Genomic DNA, 18,581 nt, shown 5'->3' with positions numbered 1-18,581 from the left:
GAAAAATTCCCCAGATGGAACGGAATTAACGCCGTTCAAGGGGCAAAAAACAAATGGGGGGGGCGAAAGGTTGGGAGGGGAGGTTTTTGGGGAGCCGGAAGCCACAATTGGGGAATCCCTCGCAGTCCCTCCGGCAGAGGACTAAATCCTGAGGAATCGGCCCTCGGCCTGAACATAGATCGATATATACACAGTTCCAGGTCATCAGAGATTTCAGGGCCAAGGCCCACTGGGGCCGATCTATCGTCTGGATGTGATGGGCCTCTGGGGCCTTTTTTGGGGGGAGGGTTTTGGGGGGTCTTGGGGGGGCCCGGTTTGGCTGGCGCTTGAAGGGGGGGGGGGGGGAGAGGAGGGGCGGTCGGGGCGTCTGGGGCACCTGCCGATTGCCGGTTCCAGTTAAACTCGGCCTAGCTAGCCAATCCCTCACAATACAATGGTCATGGATAGGTGGCGAATGGGACCGAGGGGACTTCGTGAATGAGCCGAAGCCTGACAGGACCAGTTGGGAGTATCGGTAAGCTGTTCAAAAAGATGCTCTTGCGCGCCTGAATTTCTCAGTCCGGTCATGCCGCTGGCGAACCCCAAATTCGAATGGGGTGACCCTTTTTTAAAGCCATCATGAACTACTGGAGCCTCTACGCCAGGGACCGCAATTCGCATCAATTCAAGCCGAGCTGTCTTTTGCGGTTTCGCGTGCACCTGCGCCGAGGTCGCAAGTATGAAAAGAATGGACAGACCATGAGTGGGGGTCAGAGGGGGTCAAAATCCTCTGCATCCTGATTGGGGTTGTTCCCTACCCATCTACGTGCGTGCTCATCGTCGTGTGCTCATCCGTCGTGAAAACAGATTGCAAAAAGCTTCTGATCTCATAATGTGCAACAAGGGGTGTTTTCGACAACCATGGGGAAATCGGCGCCCAGACCTGACCCATCTCCAACTCTCCGACATGCGCGCGCTCCATTCACACAAGTTGGCCCGTCTGGCATGTGATTCTGCTCCTCTTCGTCACTGCTTCCGGCCAGTCCTGGCCAAACTCCGTCCCTCCCCCACACTGAGACTCGTGTCGTGTGGCCTCCCCGTCGCCGCGTCAGGTGACAGACCCAAGCGGAGCCCCATCCTCAGCTGCAAGTCTCCAACACCTGCCGCATGATGCCCTCTCCCCCGGATTATTTGATTGATGCTTGCATGTGAAAGCCGTCTAGAACCAGCGATGAATCTGGGGTAAACTGCCGTCGGCACAGGCGCCTGTCCTTATTCATGATTGGGAAACCGCATGACGGGATCAACGGCGAGCCTTAGCTTGAAGCCGGCTTGCAAGACTTGGCTTGGCCTTGCCATGGAGAGCCGTGCAGACCCTCTCTTCAGTGTAATGAGTCGCCATTGCCCGACCTATCACAATGGATAAGTGCTGCCAAGCGACAGATAGATCGCGACTCTTTGGCTCTTGTTGTTTGCTTGGACGGAGATGATGCAGCAGCGCAACCGGCTGACACCAGCAAACATTCCTGCCACATGTCAAATCCCTGTTTCCGTGTCCGTATTTCGAAGACATGTCATGTTCTTTCGTGCCCGCCCCATCCATCTCCTGCCATGGAAGTTTCTTGATTTCACCAGCAAGCTGTTTCTTCCTAGACCTGTCCAAGTCCTATCTTATCTCCCTAATTTCGGTCCCTTCAATTCCAACCTTTGTCATGGCTGCACTTGTCAATCAACCCCCAATGCCATGTTTGCCCCAGTTTTGGCCTGGTTCGTGGTTCGCAGTGATGCGATGCTTCAGCAACCAATGCTGCTCGTCTGGTAGGGGTCCAGGGGCAGCGGAAAAAAAATCACTTGATAAATCCAAAGAGGCAGCGGACTGAGAGTGTGAAGCTGGACAGTCAATCGCATACACCTTTGTTGCCGGTGCCATTGCCCCTTCGAGGATGATGTCACCGTGCGACGGCCAATCGCGGCTCTCCCTGCAGGCTTGGATGCGTTTCCTCCAAAATACTACAAACCCCAACTGTATCGCCAACCACTGGCCCTTTCTTTCTCCGCCATGACACAAACATCATCAAGCTTACAGGGAACCTAAAACCTAGGTGCCATTATGAAAGGCCTCGCTACTGTCGTCTTCCTGGCATCAACGTCCCTCGTCGCCAGCCAGCTCATCCGCACCCCTCTTCTCGATACTCGACGATCCCCGCAGCACCGTGACCAGAAACCCCTCAACATGCCCGTGGTTCCGCCCTCCAACCCTTCGGATCCGCACCCTCCTCCCGGACAGGGTAGTGTCATTCTCTCCGATGTTCTGAATCGAGATAAGAGCATCAACATTTTTGCAGGATTTACGCATGACATCGAAACGGCTGCCAATCGTCTTGACGATTCAGGCAAGAATACAACTATCCTTGCGCCCCTCAACTCCGCGGTCGAAGCCCTCCCACGCAAGCCTTGGGAGGACCCTGAAGATTACAACAGACTGGGCACAGATGCCTATGTGGGCGACGATGGTCAGGAGAGGGCTACACGGAACCTGCGGCGCTTCGTTGAAGCGCACTTGGTCCCTGTAAGCCCCTGGCAGGAAAACCAGAAGGCCCGCACAATCGGCGGCGATCGCGAGGTTTGGTGGGAGAACAAGGACGGCACCAAGTTTGTACGTCTCAACCCTTCTACGACCGAAAACGAGGACCACACTCATGTAACGACAGATTCAACCAGGCAATATTGAAGTTGTCAGCATCGCCAGTACCGTCGCCAATGGCGAAGTGGTAAGCAACCCCTCTACGATATATTGCGGCTCGGGCTGCGTTGACACTTTGAATAGTGGATAATCAAAGGCGTCCGCAACTACGCCGTGTAAGAATTCTGCAGCCTGGGTAGGTGTCAGGATCAGACGACTCGACATTCGGATTGTAATAGGATACCCACAAGATAATGATATATGAACTACGATCAACTAACTACCTGCCTCGAAACACTGTGACATTGTGAACAAATGCTGTTCGACGAATTTAAACACTTCCGACTACTAGAGCGGTTCGATGGCCATCCTCAGCACTCCAACCCGCATTGAACTCACTACACCAGAACAAAATCTCATATTCATTGCCACTTACAAGGCTGTCAAACCGCCTTTCCATCACGCACCTGCATCAGCCCCACCACAGCCAAATCGGGAAGCGAAACCCAATCGCGCTTATCGCGCTGGGTGGAGCGCACGATAGTGATTGCCAAGACGCATTAATAATTATGCGAACCTCCGAAGGGCCAACCAGCGTGAGTGCCCCAGTCGGCAAGGAACGGCCGCGAGCTCTGAGGTCTCGTCACTCCCCCCGTCTGAACAGAGCTTGTCCACAATCCGATAACAGCAAGCCGCGCCAGCGCAGTTCACCTTCGACCCTGCTCCCCTCAGCTATACCATCGTAGGCGTCCGAGACTCCTCCTCATGTAGAAGTAAGTCACCCGAAACTAGGCGCTCTGAAGGTCTAGTCGCGGCTCTCCGCAGATTTTCGATGAGATCCCCTGAAGACCACATCCTCGCTAGAGAGTTGGCGCGATCCTCAATCTTGCACCATCGCAACCGATTTGAACCGACCTGTTCCTCAACACACCTGAACGTAGCGCGAAGACCGTTATTCTGACTTTATTACTACAGGCGGGCGATTTGTCGACGATGAGCGCAAAGAAAATGGACGACGCCGAGGCCTTCGAGGCTGACAATCGCCGCCGCATGGCCCAGGAAACCGACGACCTAGAGAGGAGAGAGCGAGAACAAGAAGACAGACGGCGAAGGGATGGCTTCCCACCGGGACCACCACATCACAGTAACGCGGGATCAATACCCATCCACCAGCCGGTCGCGTCGAGGATCTCTGGCGCCATCCATAGCCCTGGTGGTCTCCTCGCAAACCACGGCTCTGCCGCCCCTCCAATGCCCCTTGGAGGGCCTTCAGGGCCACCCGCCAACTTTGGCGGTCCGCTCCAGGCCGACCCGGCCAGACCTCCCCAGCACGGCGGTCCCAGCAACGGCCCCGCGCAGCACCAAATGTTTGCGCCCATCTCTCATCCGACAAACCCGCCGAATGCGCACCCTGGCGCCCCTGGCGGCCCTCCTCCCATATTCGGAGGACCTCTCCAGCAGCGCGAGGTCTCACAAGCATTGCAACAAGCGCCGTTCGGGGGAGGCGGTGGTGGTGCCGGGGGAGGCGGCGCCAACACCAACAATCCCGGAGCCCAGGCTCCACCAAATCAAGCGCAAGGTGGCCCTGGTCCTGGCGGCGGACTTGCTCAAGGACAGCAGCCGATCTTGAACGTAAGTGGATATAATCTTGTCAGTTCTTGCGCCGAAGCAAGAAGCAACCGTCGCGTGAAGAGCGTCGCCATCTTACAGGACCTGGATTGGGTTGATGCTTCATGTCATATTTCCGCTATTACTGCAAGGCATCACTGGTGTCTCCAGAAAATGACCATCTTGACTCCTTTGGCATTGCATGGTCTGGACTCGTTTGTCTTCGGCTTGCTCTTCGAAGCGGCTGGGTGACTTCATTATCGGACCGGCAATGCCTCACGTGGAGCTTGGCCGCCACTTTTTAATTCACCCTGCCACTTGGAAAGACGACGTATTCACTACAGGAACAAGGTGCTGACATATGCCTATTACAGGATGCTTTGACCTACCTCGATCAAGTTAAAGTGCAGTTCCACGATCAAGCAGATGTATACAATCGATTCCTAGATATCATGAAGGACTTCAAGAGCCAAGCGTAAGTAACCCGGAAAGACATTGCAGTGCGCGCCCAAAGACTGAAAGGCAACAGAATTGACACGCCTGGTGTCATTAACCGAGTTTCAGAGCTCTTCGCGGGGCATCCCAACCTCATCCAGGGCTTCAACACGTTCTTGCCTCCCGGCTACAGAATCGAGTGCGGAACTGGTAGTGACCCGAATACGATCCGAGTCACAACTCCTATGGGAACCACAGTTCAGTCCATCACAGGCCGAGTCACTCAGCCCGATGGGCCCCACGCCCAGCCCGGCGGCGCCCAGCCACTGTTTGGCCCTCGCAACAACGCCGCTGGGAGCTGGCCCCAGCCTCAACAGCCGCAACTGCCTCAGCATAGCATTGAAAGTCCTGAAGCCACCTTCAGCACGCCTGTTCAGAACGGCGCGACGGTCTTTGGCCAGGCGCAAGGTCTCGGCGCACCTTTCGATGCTCAAGGGCCAGGTCACCAGCGAGGTCCCAACCAGATGCCCGGCAACGCTCCTCCTGTCGCCGGGCAACCTCCACGCAACGCGCAGACACCAACGCCTCAGGCAGGTGCGCCGGGCGTCAACGGCAGTGCTGCTCAGCAAGCCGGACTGGAACGCCGGGGACCAGTCGAATTCAACCATGCCATCAGTTACGTGAACAAGATCAAGGTCAGCTCCATCCTCCCCAACAAGCCCCTGAGAAAGTTTGATTCGGTGAGAAAGAAGTCCTAACCACATGTAGAACCGGTTTCAGGACAAGCCTGAAATTTACAAGCAATTCCTGGAAATTCTTCAAACATATCAGCGAGAGCAGAAGCCTATCCAAGAGGTTTACGCTCAGGTCACTACGCTCTTTCACACCGCGCCTGACCTGCTTGAGGACTTCAAGCAATTTCTCCCCGAGTCTGCTGGTCAAGCCAAGGGCACTCCTGGCCGTGCAGCTGACGAAGCTGCCGCGATCGCAGCCATGACCACTCCGGGGCAGAACCCCCGAGATGCACAGAAGCTTCCGCTCATTGGAAGCTTCCCACCGCCCAACAGCGCAAGCAAAGATAACAGCAAGAAGAGGCCGAGAATCGACAAGCAGACGCCGGTGCCTACCCCTGCCATTGTTGAAGCTGCTGCTGTTAGCAGTCGCGCACTCCCTGGCGCACCCGTCACCAACAGCAAACGGACCAAGCTTAACCACAAGCCTCTTGCTACCGATCTCCCGGCTATCGAGCCCACCTTGACGCCTATCATGCCTGAGCCGGTTGGACCATCTGCTACTGCAACTTCGAGCCATGACGAGATCGCATTCTTCGACAGGGTCAAGAAGTACCTCAGCAACAAGACCTCGTACAACGAGTTTCTCAAAGTCTGCAACTTGTTCAGTCAGCAGATCATCGATCGCCCCACCGTCTACCAGAAAGGCAGCGTTTTTCTTGCTGCTAACCCTGAGCTTCTCAGTTTCTGGAAACAGTTTCTCAATGTTGATTCCATGGTCGACGTAGTCGACAACCGCCCAGCACCTCCTACCGGCAAGGTGTCTTTGAGTAACTGTCGTGGTTATGGTCCCAGTTATCGACTCCTGCCCAAGCGTGTGAGTATTTGATGGACAACCCTTCTTACGCACTGGTGCTGACTACCATTCAGGAGACGCTCAAACGCTGTAGTGGTCGTGATGAGCTTTGTGCCGATCTCCTCAACGACCAGTGGGCCAGCCACCCTACCTGGGCCTCCGAGGATTCTGGATTCGTGGCTCACCGCAAGAATGGCTTTGAGGAAGGGCTGCACCGCATCGAGGAGGAGCGCCACGACTACGATTTTAACATTGAAGCGAACATCAAGTGCATTCAACTACTGGAGCCCGTGGCTCAGCAGATCAACGTCATGTCTGATGCCGAGAGGGAAGGTTTCGAGATGCCTGCTGCACTGCGCGGTGGCTCCATCCCGGTCTTCAAGCGAATCTGCAAAAAGATTTATGGACTCGACAAGGGCCCCGAGGTTGTGAACGACATGTTCGCCAACCCACTCAATGTCGTGCCCGTTGTCCTCGCCCGTATGAAACAGAAAGACGAGGAATGGCGCTTCTCTCAGCGCGAGTGGGAGAAGGTCTGGCACTCGCAAACCGAAAACATGCACCTGAAGAGTCTCGACCACATGGGTATTCAGGTCAAGCAGACCGATAAGCGGAATCTTTCGGCCAGGCATCTCGTTGATGTGATCAAGACGAAGCACGAAGAGCAGCGAAGACAGCGCAGTTTAACTGGAAAAGCCCCACGTCACCAGTTTGTCTGGAACTTCTCTGATAAAAAGATCATTGTGGAGCTTCTCCGTCTCATGATGCTCTATGCTGTCAACAGCGGCCATCACAGCATACCCGAGAAGGAAAGGATCACTGACTTCTTTGAGTCCTTCATCCCCGCATTTTTCGATATTCCCGAGGAAGAGTATGACGGCCAGCTACCCCGTGTTCAAGATGCGTCAGACGAAGACGATGCAGAGGAAAGTGCCCCAGCCGAGCTGACTAACGGGAGAAATCGCCGAAACGGCAAGAAGAGCGATCTGCTTCGCGGTGTTCTTGACCCTGGCCGCAACGGATCTAAGCCTCGTGGCCACAAGGAAGACAGCGCTGCATCGGCTAGTAAAGAGACAACGCCTGACGTCACCTCCGCCAATGAGGAAGAGATGCCAGATGCGCCTAACGAGCATCCCGCTCCTCTTGTGTCAAATGAGCGTTGGCTGTCCACTGTTCCTCAGCCTATTGTTACCACTGGAGATGCCTCGCTGCTCACGGACGAGGGCGAACTGAGGGCTGACGGCCTGTTCACCCGACCATGGTACAACTTCTTCAGCAACCAGACCATCTTTGTCTTCTTCAGCGTGTTGCAAACGCTCTACAAAAGGCTCAGCGACGTCAAAGAGAGCGCGCGCGATGTTCATGTTGAAGTTGCGCGCCTCAACCGTCCCCGGGTCGCGAGAGAGATTGGCCTCTCGGAGAATCCTATGGACTACTTCGAGATGGATGATGATATTCCAAAGATCTGGTCCAAGACAGTTGATTTGATCGAGGAGTATGTCACAGGCGAGATTGATGAGGTGCGGTATCAGGATGTCCTCCGCCACTATTACCTGCGCAACGGGTGGAAACTCTACACCATTCCGGATCTTCTCAAGACCCTCAGTCGACTGGCTCTGACCTGCAGCTCTACCGACACCAAAGAAAAGACTCCGGATCTCATCCACCAATACCTTAGCAACCGTGAGAAGGATGAGACAAACTGGCAGACGGAGATCGCCGCGAGGAAGTTCGCCGAAAAATGTGTCAAGGATGGCGAGATGTTCGTGATTAGCTGGGTAAGTCTACCTCTCCCTAGATACATCATCTCCTAGGCTAACATGTCGCTTCCAGTTCCCCAACAAGTCCGAGGCAAGCGTCCGCTGGCTGCAGAAGGAAGACACCACCTTCTATATGGATGAGCTCAAGCAGCGGGAGCGCTGGCAGTACTATATCTCCTCCTACATGTCCGTGGAGCCGACTGAGGGCGTTCCTAGATCGCGCCTCCAGAAGACGGTTCTTGCTCGCAACCTTCCGCCAATCGACGAAAAGGCTGACGACAACTGGACTCCGGCTGTGACTGCGTTCTCCGAGGGCTTGGCACACAAAGTATGCCTGAACTCGCTGAAGATTGTCTACAAGGAGCACACATCTGAATGCTTCATCTACGATCACTACTCAAACGTCAAAGACCCCAAGGAGCGCGAGAAGATCACCAGGCGATGCCGTGCCGGTAGCAAAAAGCGCGAGGAAGTCATGCGAGAGAAGTACGTGCTCAACAGCAAGTGGATGAAGGATTTGAGTCAATCCGACGTCGAAAAGACCAAGAATGACTGGAACAAGTGGCTCCAAGACGGAGTTGCGCCGCCTGCTGTCAACGGTAACAACATGGATACCACTGACTGAGTCCTGGATGTTCTTATATGACGGGATTGCACATGAAAAGCCCCTAGAGGCTGGGAGGGAGCTTGTGAGACACTCACTGGGGGTTTCCCCAGCCGAAGATACCAGACGGCAACAACCATAGGCAAAGTGGTTCAATGGCCGTCACATCTACAGCATTTGGTTGGTCCGTGATTGGGCGTACGCCTCGAGTACACATGGACGAGGCGCAGCAGGAGAAGGTCTCAGGCAGAAAATGGCGCGAAGGATCGGCTCGGTATGGGCGCAGCGTTTTTGATTTCTTTGCCTTGCTTTTTTCTCATCCGCTTTTCCTTTACGCATTTGGGTTTCCGCCTCGTTCTCCCCGTTTCAATGGGCGCAAAGAGTTTCGCCTATGGGGCTCCGCGCCCTCGAATCGACGCCCTCTCCGACTCGCCTTCAACGTTTTTATTTCCCTAAAGAGAAACCTTGACGAGACGATATGGGAGAAAGTTGAGGTCGCGGCTCGCGTAAGCCCGACGGACATGATTTTTCTTTGGAGTTTCGGAATGCTGCCTGTGTATAACATGTCTTGCTAGCTAGGTTCGAAGTCCAAGAAGTAAGAGAATCAATTTTGAACAACACGATATCGTTCATGTGCGAAGTTTACGTGAATGGTTCACTTCACAGCGCGATGGACACCATTCTCCAGTCTCCAGATCAAGACAAATATTGTACGAAGTGAACCACAAGTGGATTGATTAAAAAGCAGCAGCAGTACATTGCCGTGCCATATATCTAAGATGATGGCCATATGCAGAACTTTTAGCCCGCAACCGAGTCTTAATCTTTCATGTACCATGTCATCGTTGAAAAGAGCATCACATTCTCTTCGGGACGCGCCTGAGACCCCGCATACAAGGTCTCTTGATGTCCTGCCGTCTCATCTCCGCAGCGAGACCATTTATTGCAGGTTCTCGATAACGAGAGCAGATGCACCGCCACCGCCGTTGCAAATACCGGCAACACCAATCTTGGCCTTCTTCTCGCGCAGGACGGTGGTCAGGGTGGTGACGATGCGGGCACCGGAGCAGCCGAGGGGGTGGCCAATGGCGACGGAGCCGCCAAAGACGTTGACCTTGTCGTCGGAGAGGCCAAGGATCTTCATGTTGGCGAGGGCGACGACGGAGAAGGCCTCGTTGATCTCGTAAAAGTCGACATCGTCGGCGGTGAGGCCGGCGTGGGCGATGGCCTTGGGGATGGCGAGGGTGGGCGCGATGGTGAAGCGCTCGGGCTCGCGGGCGGCGTCGCCCCAGCCGCGGATCTTGGCGATGGGGGTGACGCCGAGCTCCTTGACCTTGGCCTCGGACATGAGGACGACGGCGGCGGCGCCGTCGTTGATGGGGGCAGCGTTGGGGGCGGTGATGGTGCCGCCGTTGGGCTGGAAGGCGGGACGCATGGCCTTGAGCTTGGCCTCGTTAAGGTTCTTGACCTCGTCGTCACGGTCGACCTTGACGTTGGGCTTGCCGCGGCCGCCCGAGACCTCGACGGGGGTGATCTCCTTGGCGAAGACGCCGGCCTCGGTGGCGGCCTGGGCCCTCTTGTAGGTCTGGATGGCGTACGCATCCTGCTCCTCGCGGGTGATGGAGTGGTCCTGGGCGCAAAGCTCGCCCTGCATGCCCATGTGCTCCTTCTTGCCGTAGGCGTCGGTCAGGCCGTCCTGGAGGACGCCGTCGACGAGGGTCTGGTGGCCGTACTTGGCGCCGTTTCGGAGGGTCGGGAGGTAATGGGGAACGTTAGACATGGACTCGGTGCCGCCGGCCACGACGATTGAGGCGTTGCCAGTGATGATGGTCTGCGCACCGAGGATGATGGCCTTCAGACCAGATGCGCAAACCTTGTTGACGGTGGTCGCAACGACACCTTGGGAGAGGCCAGCGCCGATGGCGCACTGACGGGCGGGAGCCTGGCCGAGGCTGAGAGGGATTTAGCAGGTCGTGGGGAGAGAATTTGGCGGTGACTGGAGGGAGGGGCTCACTTGGCGGAGAGGACATTGCCGTAGAAGACCTCCTCGACATCCTCGGGCTTAATCTCGGGGACGCGCTCGACAGCGGCTGTGCAGTAGGTGAGTGGTTGAAGCACACAAGATGGTCGTATTGGAGGACTAACCCTTGATGGCGTGGGCACCGAGGTCGACAGCGCTCAGGCTGGAGAGAGAACTGGAGAAATGGGCTTGTCAGTCCATGCCATTGTCGGTGTGAGCTTCGGAGCTTCGACGTACCCAAGGAAGGACCCAACAGGGGTTCTCGCGGCGGAGACAATGTAGACGGACGGGAGGTTGGCCATGGTGACGGTGGATGCGGGATGGGAGGCAGGCTCAGATATGAAACAATGCAAAGGATAGAAGTGATTGACGTTTAAGTATAGGTTTCAAGAGGACAAGTCCGGCTCCGGAGACAAACCAAAAATGTTGAGTTCTTTGATTCCGCCTTTTGGACGTGGGGTTATGAGCCAGGCAAGCCAAGCATGGGCCCCTTCCAACAGCGACGACAGTGGACGAAACCCCTGAACCCCGCTGCTAGGCTCACTATCGGGGATCTGATAAGTGACTGAGGTGCGATAAGCGGAGGGTTTCGTGTAAATCAGTAACACCATTGATAAGCCATTAAGTGGTAACCCTGTTGCAATGGAGCGAAATCCCCCTTCCAATCACAGCCTGTCAATCATCCAGCCTTGCAGCTGTTTTATGTGGGACTTCAGCCTCGCATCAACTCTCGAGATTTTGCTACTGTCGCGTAGTCGTCATATGTAACAGCCAGACAAGGCTGTTTTGCGACAAACAGCCTTCAACTCACGGCAAAGTGATACATACGCGTCCCCTTTATCACTTCTGAAAATATGGACGATCTATACGACGAGTATGTCTGGAGCTATCCTGTTGCTCTGCATAATTTTTCCGCTAACGTGTCGCAACCAGGTTCGGCAACTTCATTGGCGAGGAGGCTGGCTCCGAGGAAGCATCCGAACATGGCGCCAACGCGTCGGACTATGTCTATGGAGATGATGCAAGTGAAGCACCTGCGCCGACAGGCCAGGAGCTGATGGAGCTTGACGGTAATGGCTTGATGCTCTCCCACCGTGTCCAACTCAGCGTCTAACCACTCGCTAGACGACGGTCCGTCAAATGCCATTATCCTACACGAAGACAAACAATATTACCCCACGGCGCAACAAGTATATGGCGATGAGGTCGAAATCCTGGTTCGGGAAGAAGACGAGCAATTGCTCACGGAACCCATCGTCGCGCCAGTCGAGCAGAAGAAGTTCAACATCGAAGAGGCCGACCTGCCTCCCGTCTTTTTCGATCGCAGCTTCATGACCGATTTGATGAACTTTCCGGAACAGACGCGCAACATTGCCCTGGCTGGCCACCTGCACCACGGAAAGACAGCCTTTATGGACATGTTGGTCCTGGAGACACACGATATCACCGACAGACTGGAACGCAGGGTGGGCAAGAACCGAGACGAGCAACTCCGATACACAGATGTCCACACTCTCGAGCGCGAACGCGGACTCTCCGTCAAGTCTTCACCCATGAGCTTGGTGCTGCCAGGCACCAAGGGAAAGTCACACCTTATCAATATCCTCGACACTCCGGGACACGTGAATTTTGTCGATGAAGTGGCAGCGGGCTTGCGACTTGTGGATGGTGTCTGCCTGGTGGTCGACATCGTTGAGGGTGTTCAGGTCAACACGGAGAAAATCATCAAGCACGCTGTGCTGGAGAACATTCCTCTCACGTTGATCGTCAACAAGTTTGATCGCCTGATCTTAGAGCTCAAGCTGCCGCCCAAGGATGCCTACTTCAAGCTCAAGCACGTCATCGAGGAGGTCAATACTGTCATTGAGAACACAGTCCCCGGTAAAGGCGAGGCAAAGCGTATCAGTCCTGAGAAGGGCAATGTCCTTTTCTCTTGCACCGATATGGGTTGGTGCTTCACGCTGCAGTCCTTCGCCAAGATGTATGCCGACATGTACGGTGGTATCGACACGGATGATTTTGCCAAGAGGCTATGGGGTGACGTCTACTTCAACCCAAAGAAGCGTAATTTCACCAGGAAGCCCGTTGAGGAGGGCGCTCAGCGTTCTTTCGTCAAGTTCGTGTTGGAGCCGATCTACAAGATCTACACCCACACAATCAGCGACAGCCCAGAAGATCTGAAGGAAGTATTGGGAGGGCTCGGGATCACGCTAAAGCCTTCTCAATACAAGGCAGATGCTAAGATTCTGCTGAAGTTGGTCTGCGAACAATTCTTTGGACCTTCCACCGGATTTGTTGATATGGTTGTCCGACACATCCCCTCCCCTCTGGATGGAGCCGAGAAGTGGTTGCAGAAATACTACACCGGTCCTTTGGACACCAAGCTCGCAGAGAGTATGAAAACTTGCAACCAAGATGGCCCGCTTGTGGTGCACGTCACCAAGCTCTTCAACACGACCGATGCGAAAAACTTCAATTCGTTTGGTCGTGTGCTAAGCGGAACTGCCCGGCCTGGTATGCAGGTACGAGTTCTTGGCGAAGGATACTCGCTGGATGATGAGGAAGACATGGTCATGGCCACCGTCACGGATGTCTTCATCTCTGAGACGAGGTATAATATACCGACGGATGGCGTGCCAGCAGGCAATTGGGTTCTCCTTGGCGGGGTAGACAACTCGATTGTCAAGACGGCTACAATCGTTCCCCCAAAGCTGGATGATGACGAGGACGTGTTCATTTTCAAACCTTTGACACACTTCACTGAATCTGTTCTCAAGGTAGCTGTGGAACCCATCAACCCTTCAGAGCTACCGAAAATGCTGGACGGCCTGCGAAAGATCCAGAAGAGCTACCCACTCATCGTTACCAAGGTGGAGGAGTCTGGAGAGCATATTGTACTTGGCACAGGAGAGCTCTACATGGACTGCGTCCTCCATGACCTGAGGCGGCTCTATGCCGACATGGAAATCAAGATCTCTGATCCTGTCACTCGTTTCTGCGAGACCGTTGTGGAGCAGTCGGCTACGAAATGCTACGCCATCACACCGAACAAGAAGAACCGCATCACGATGATAGCGGAGCAACTTGACAAGGGGATCTCCGAAGATATCGAGTCTGGAAAGGTCAAAATTCGGGACCCCATTCGCAAGACAGCAAAGTATTTCGAAGAAACGTACGGATGGGACAAACTAGCAGCGAGGAGTATTTGGGCCTTTGGTCCTGAGGACACTGGCCCAAACATTCTTCAAGACGACACACTCCCCTCCGAGGTTCGTTGAACTCTCTCTTTCCTTCATGTGGATGACGCTGACGTTGTGAAAGGTCGATAAGAAGCTCTTGACTAGTGTCAAAGAAACTCTGCGGCAAGGATTCAGCTGGGCAACCAGAGAAGGCCCTCTTTGCGAAGAACGTGAGTTCAAAAACCCTGCCCAACCTGTCGTCGACGTCTTGTCATGAACTGGAGAGCTGACCGACACTCAATGTAGCTATTCGCAACACCAAGTTCCGTGTGACGGATGTTGCTCTCGCGCAGGAAGCGATCTTCCGTGGTGGTGGCCAGATTATCCCCACATCACGCCGCGCCTGTTATTCTTCCTTCTTGATGGCTTCACCACGCCTGATGGAGCCCCAATACGCTATTTCCGTGACTGGGCCCGAAGATTCAGCAACTGAGGTTTACACCGCCCTTGCTCGCCGTCGCGGCCACGTTCTTTCAGATGGCCCTATACCCGGTACCCCGTTGTATCGTGTGAACGGACTGATCCCCGTGATCGACTCGTTTGGCTTCGAGACAGCTCTACGAATCCAGACGCAGGGGTCTGCAATGGTCAGCATGACCTTTGACAGTTGGAGCATCGTGCCAGGCGACCCTCTTGACAAATCTGTCGTGGTGAAGCCCCTACAGCCCGCAACCGCTCAGGCCACGGCGCGTGATTTTGTACTGAAGACGAGGAGAAGAAAGGGCCTCAGCGAGGACGTCAGCGTTGCGACGTTCCTAGAGCCTGAGTTCTACCAGTCACTGATGGAGAACGGCACGCTGGAGTCTTAGGAGATGGACAGCAACATGGCCTCGAATCTACGGCAGGTGAAGATGAAATGACTGGCTATTCGGCGTAACGGGGCGTGGGAATGCCATGATTGGACTGAATGGCATATTCTGTACTACAAAACACAACACTTGAGTCCATCTGATTCATCATTGGCCGTGCAATGGACACGCTGGCAATACTAAAGTGCGTATCAGGCTCAGGAGCGTAGACTCAAAGCGATATGCTCTGTTCGATATGTGCTGGCGCCATGCAGAAACCACCTGCCGACTTTCGAAATAGCTGTGGCGTCAACGTTGAGCTGCATTGATCTACAGAGCCCTAACGGTATCCCTTTGGCCCCGAGAGAAACGCCGCTTGCGATGACGACGCAGGGGAGGAACATGCATCTGCTCTGGAAACCTAAAATCCACCCAATTGCAATAGGCGCGCAAGAGGATAACTCTAGCAGATTCGGCCCGCCTATCTCTCTTTCAGCGTGATCAACGGCGAAAGGAACTGGGGAGTCGTGCGGAGATCCCAGGCGGCGAAGCCGTCGGCTGGCAAGTCCGGCATTCTGTCAGACGTCCCCCCCCCCAAACAGACTCATGGGAAAGATGGCAAAACACAAAGCCATCACTCCATGCACATGTCTGACTTGAATAGACACACGGGAGGCAGTGACCGAGGCGGCCTCCCCGCAAGTGTTTCGATCCTGACTCATATTCCATATAGCAGGTGCTGTTATGGCCACATGGACTCCAGTTCTGGCCACCGACTGTGACCGACCAGGGTCACCTCTCCCACCACACCGGAGGCGGCGGTCTCCTCGCCTCCTCGCCAGCCACACTATCTATTGATCGCATCTAAAGGCACTCGAACCATCGAGACTTTGATGCTGCCGCGTCAGCCAGCAGTCTTCCTACTTCTGAAATGTGCCGCCAATCCAGTACACTTTTCTATGTGCACTTTATGCGTGTTGACCTCGAGAGAAGTGCCGTGGCCCAGTCCAGATGCCGGGATACAGACCGCTAGACCGTTCGTTCTTCCGAGGTGACAGACTTTCCGGGTTTCTGTTCAGCCAGGGTGCAGTTGGTAATGACCTTTGTAATGGCCATATGGCGACAAGCCGTGGCACCATTGGAGGGTTATAACGCCACGACGCAACATGAACCACTTTCGTGTGCAGGGTTTGTTCCTGGACCGCGTTCCGAACTCATTGGAGGCTTGTCATATGTGCCCTGTAGCCTGCGGACAGAACGGTCTAGGCCTATTGATACCAACCAGAGCAATAAAACCCCCAATCATTGTAGGCACAATTTCCGTTTTCTTGGTCGACGATACGCTGTGGTGTGTTTCGTTTGGCGGGTAATCAGGTACGCAAGCAGCCCAAGTCTCGCCATGTGTCTTTCGGATTTCGCGGCCTTGGAAGCGAAAGGAACAGTAGCATTTATCGCCTCGGCAGCAATACCATTCATTAATCAGAAACGACGTGGGTTCCCTTTCTTTGCCACAGTGAGGCCTTGTCGAAACTTGTTCTCGGTTAGCGAGAGGTTGGGCCCCCGGCCCGGTTCACGAGATGATTATGGTGGAAGATCGCTGGCGGCTGGCGATCATGTAACCTCATAGCGCAAATCTCTTGTTCACCCTGTTCTATCGGGTCAATGAAGTCCGTGGCAGCCAGCAGACATAGCTGGGATGATGCGCCGCCCTGGCCCTGTTGGCTTGTTTACGCCTAAATGTTTCGAACCGTGCTTTGGGGCTTTCCCAGCCGAAGCTTGTTCCCGAGTCCTCGGAATCGACCACCTACAGGAGCAACGCGAGATATCGATAATGACGAGATGAATGTGAAGTTGAAAGTGGAATATTCCCATTTGTATCAGACGCATGTTTCAAGCATTTTGTCGAGGACACCTTTCAAGGTGTCATTCTCGATAGCGGCAGCCACTCTCTCCTTGTCACCGAGCTGCTTGTTAACCTGCTCGTCCTGACTATGCGTGTTCTCCTTGATCCTCACGTCAATGCGGTAGTTAGGCGGCAGCGCCTGCTCCAATCGAAACCTAATCCCAAGCCCAATGACCGTCGCAAGGGAACAGTGTGTGATAGTCGGCGTTACCTCGACCAAGACAGTGATTAGCGCATTGGGGTCCTGCTGAGCTGTTGGCGCCGGTGTGATGTAAATGTCAGGCAAATTGACGACGGCTAGTTGACCCAGGGACAAGGGATGTTCTGGGTCAGAAATAGTTGATATGAGGTCTATGAAACGTCAGTTGCTTGATCCCCGCTGGGGTCAATGACCAGTTCAGGCTAGCTGTGCTCTGTAGCAGACATCGATCAAATTTGAAGGACGAGAAGAGCCCGCAGAGATAACGCTTTGAACTCTTCCCGTTCTCAAGTGGCACATGGTGCCGCATATGAAGACGAGTAACTCGACAATTGTCGCGAGACCATGAACATCAAAAGGGACCAGACATGGGTGCCACGCTGAACCACCTTGGAGGACAAGAAAGCAGTCGCGAGGCTGAAAGCTAGCAAAGAGAGAAATGGGCAGAGGGCCGTACCGTATATCTCTTGCTCGTCAATGGGCTCCTGTGTGAACTCCTCATTCGCATCATCCCTGTCGGGCCACAGGAAGTCGTCGGCGTCACAGAAAGGGCGGGATAGGAAGTCGGGCTTGGCCAAGATGATACCGTCGTACTTGTTGTCTGGGCCCTTCCTTGCCAGGTTCTTCTTGCTCTGCCGCGTAGGCAGCTGTGCTGCAGTCAATATGGTCGGGTTCGCATTATCGACGTCTCTGTCCATTGTGGAAGTAGAGGCCTGTTTTGGGAAGGAAGGAAATGACGTGGCTGCGAGATTCAATATTCAGAAGATGCCAAGAATGCAACCACACAGATACTGTCTGATTTGACAAGGGTTGATTGATGGGTGATGGATGATGGGTGTGTCGACGATTGGCATGTGGATGAGTCTTTCTGGCTGGTATCGTGATTCTCCTTGCCGCTTGATGAATGTTCAATATTGCCCCCGCGGTGGGGCCTGTCACCCGGGTGGCTCCAGCGACGAGTATTCGTTCATTAGTAATCTCAGGTGCATCTGAGCCTGCCGGTATCGGTTCGGTCTTGATTGTGGCACACACAGTCCTTAGATGTGGCTGGTGCTCAACCCAGGTTCTACGGCTTATACGGCTCTTGCCTGAAGACAAGAAGGGTCGGTCCCAGAAAGTCCAGTGCAGCCAGAAGTGGCGCAATCCGGTGACAGTGGGGTTCAGTAGTCCTTCTCACTGGGGCGCCAGCAGACGGTCATTTTCTGCCATGTTCATCACCCCTGATGCTCCTCAAGGGTGGGAAAATCCAAGAACCTCGAGCAGATCATTCGAGCAGATCATCGAAGCGAAAGAAGACAGACAATTTCGAGACTTGGCATACACCAGCGAATGGTTCGGACCAAACGGATCAGGCAATTTCGCATGGGAATCATTTGTTCCCATGTCCTAATGAAGCCACTGTCATGTCTAAATGGAGCAGACGGGGTCTTCATGGTTCCGACAATGACGACAACCATGTTCAGCAAGCTTGTCAATAGTGTCGCGGCTATTGCTTGTGTTCATTCCCCAGATTCATGCGGCAAAGGACCCTGGTGCCGTGGCGTCCGATAGCCGCCAAGCTGTCAAGATCAGATTGCCGTCGTGCGAGACGAGCCATCTCGGGACAGAAAGGAGAGAAATGACGGTGATCTCCAGGAACGGACAGTATACGTAGCGGGAGACCAGCTGCCAACCCTGCATCGAACCATGACAGAACCTTTCTGGAAGCCGGCGGCCCTTCGTCTCTGCCTCTCGTGCGCCTCCCCGTCCCTGCCTCGCCGGAGCTGTGGTCGGTAT

The 18,581-nt window shown here is 54.5% G+C and overlaps 5 protein-coding genes across 5 annotated transcripts; 3 read left to right on the top strand and 2 right to left on the bottom strand.

Annotated features, from left to right (window-relative positions):
* Positions 1-2,089: 2,089 nt before the first annotated feature.
* Positions 2,090-2,842, top strand: VDAG_00972 (FAS1 domain-containing protein; the record flags this gene model as incomplete). The annotated part of the gene is made up of 3 exons (XM_009649858.1): positions 2,090-2,635; positions 2,691-2,750; positions 2,807-2,842. The coding sequence occupies 3 exons, from the start codon at positions 2,090-2,092 to the stop codon at positions 2,840-2,842; spliced, it is 642 nt and encodes a 213-aa protein (XP_009648153.1).
* Positions 2,843-3,670: 828 nt separating this feature from the next.
* On the top strand, positions 3,671-9,275 carry VDAG_00971 (paired amphipathic helix protein Sin3b; the record flags this gene model as incomplete). Its single annotated transcript, XM_009649857.1, has 6 exons — positions 3,671-4,294; positions 4,645-4,745; positions 4,800-5,445; positions 5,474-6,313; positions 6,367-8,070; positions 8,126-9,275. 6 exons carry the CDS (start codon positions 3,671-3,673, stop codon positions 8,675-8,677), a joined length of 4,467 nt encoding a protein of 1,488 aa, XP_009648152.1. The 3' UTR covers positions 8,678-9,275.
* A 321-nt stretch (positions 9,276-9,596) lies between these two features.
* On the bottom strand, positions 9,597-11,095 carry VDAG_00970 (acetyl-CoA acetyltransferase; the record flags this gene model as incomplete). Its single annotated transcript, XM_009649856.1, has 4 exons — positions 10,914-11,095; positions 10,802-10,851; positions 10,671-10,746; positions 9,597-10,608 (listed from the first exon to the last, which is right to left on the bottom strand). The coding sequence occupies exons 1-4, from the start codon at positions 10,976-10,978 to the stop codon at positions 9,597-9,599; spliced, it is 1,203 nt and encodes a 400-aa protein (XP_009648151.1). The 5' UTR covers positions 10,979-11,095.
* Positions 11,096-11,453: 358 nt separating this feature from the next.
* VDAG_00969 (U5 small nuclear ribonucleoprotein component) lies at positions 11,454-14,923 on the top strand. Its single transcript, XM_009649855.1, has 5 exons — positions 11,454-11,550; positions 11,610-11,746; positions 11,802-13,945; positions 13,998-14,085; positions 14,162-14,923. The coding sequence occupies exons 1-5, from the start codon at positions 11,531-11,533 to the stop codon at positions 14,722-14,724; spliced, it is 2,952 nt and encodes a 983-aa protein (XP_009648150.1). The 5' UTR covers positions 11,454-11,530; the 3' UTR covers positions 14,725-14,923.
* Positions 14,924-16,543: 1,620 nt separating this feature from the next.
* Positions 16,544-17,665, bottom strand: VDAG_00968 (FAM96B protein). The gene is made up of 2 exons (XM_009649854.1): positions 17,263-17,665; positions 16,544-16,957 (listed from the first exon to the last, which is right to left on the bottom strand). Exons 1-2 carry the CDS (start codon positions 17,501-17,503, stop codon positions 16,581-16,583), a joined length of 618 nt encoding a protein of 205 aa, XP_009648149.1. The 5' UTR covers positions 17,504-17,665; the 3' UTR covers positions 16,544-16,580.
* Between the last annotated feature and the right edge of the window lie 916 nt (positions 17,666-18,581).

This window comes from Verticillium dahliae, genomic scaffold (assembly GCF_000150675.1).
Source record: "Verticillium dahliae VdLs.17 supercont1.2 genomic scaffold, whole genome shotgun sequence".
Taxonomy (NCBI): Eukaryota; Fungi; Ascomycota; class Sordariomycetes; order Glomerellales; family Plectosphaerellaceae; genus Verticillium; species Verticillium dahliae.
This window is presented reverse-complemented; position numbering and strand designations above follow the sequence as displayed.

Bases quoted from the DNA above. Each gene is read 5' to 3' on its own strand.
- VDAG_00969 (XM_009649855.1), top strand. From the start codon at position 11,531: ATGGACGATCTATACGACGA. The intron at 11,747-11,801 runs GTAATGGCTTGA...ACCACTCGCTAG, and splicing joins GGAGCTGATGGAGCTTGACG to ACGACGGTCCGTCAAATGCC. The intron at 13,946-13,997 runs GTTCGTTGAACT...ACGTTGTGAAAG, and splicing joins ACGACACACTCCCCTCCGAG to GTCGATAAGAAGCTCTTGAC.
- VDAG_00968 (XM_009649854.1), bottom strand. From the start codon at position 17,503: ATGGACAGAGACGTCGATAATGCGAACCCGACCATATTGACTGCAGCA. The intron at 16,958-17,262 runs GTACGGCCCTCT...GACGTTTCATAG, and splicing joins TGACGAGCAAGAGATATACG to ACCTCATATCAACTATTTCT.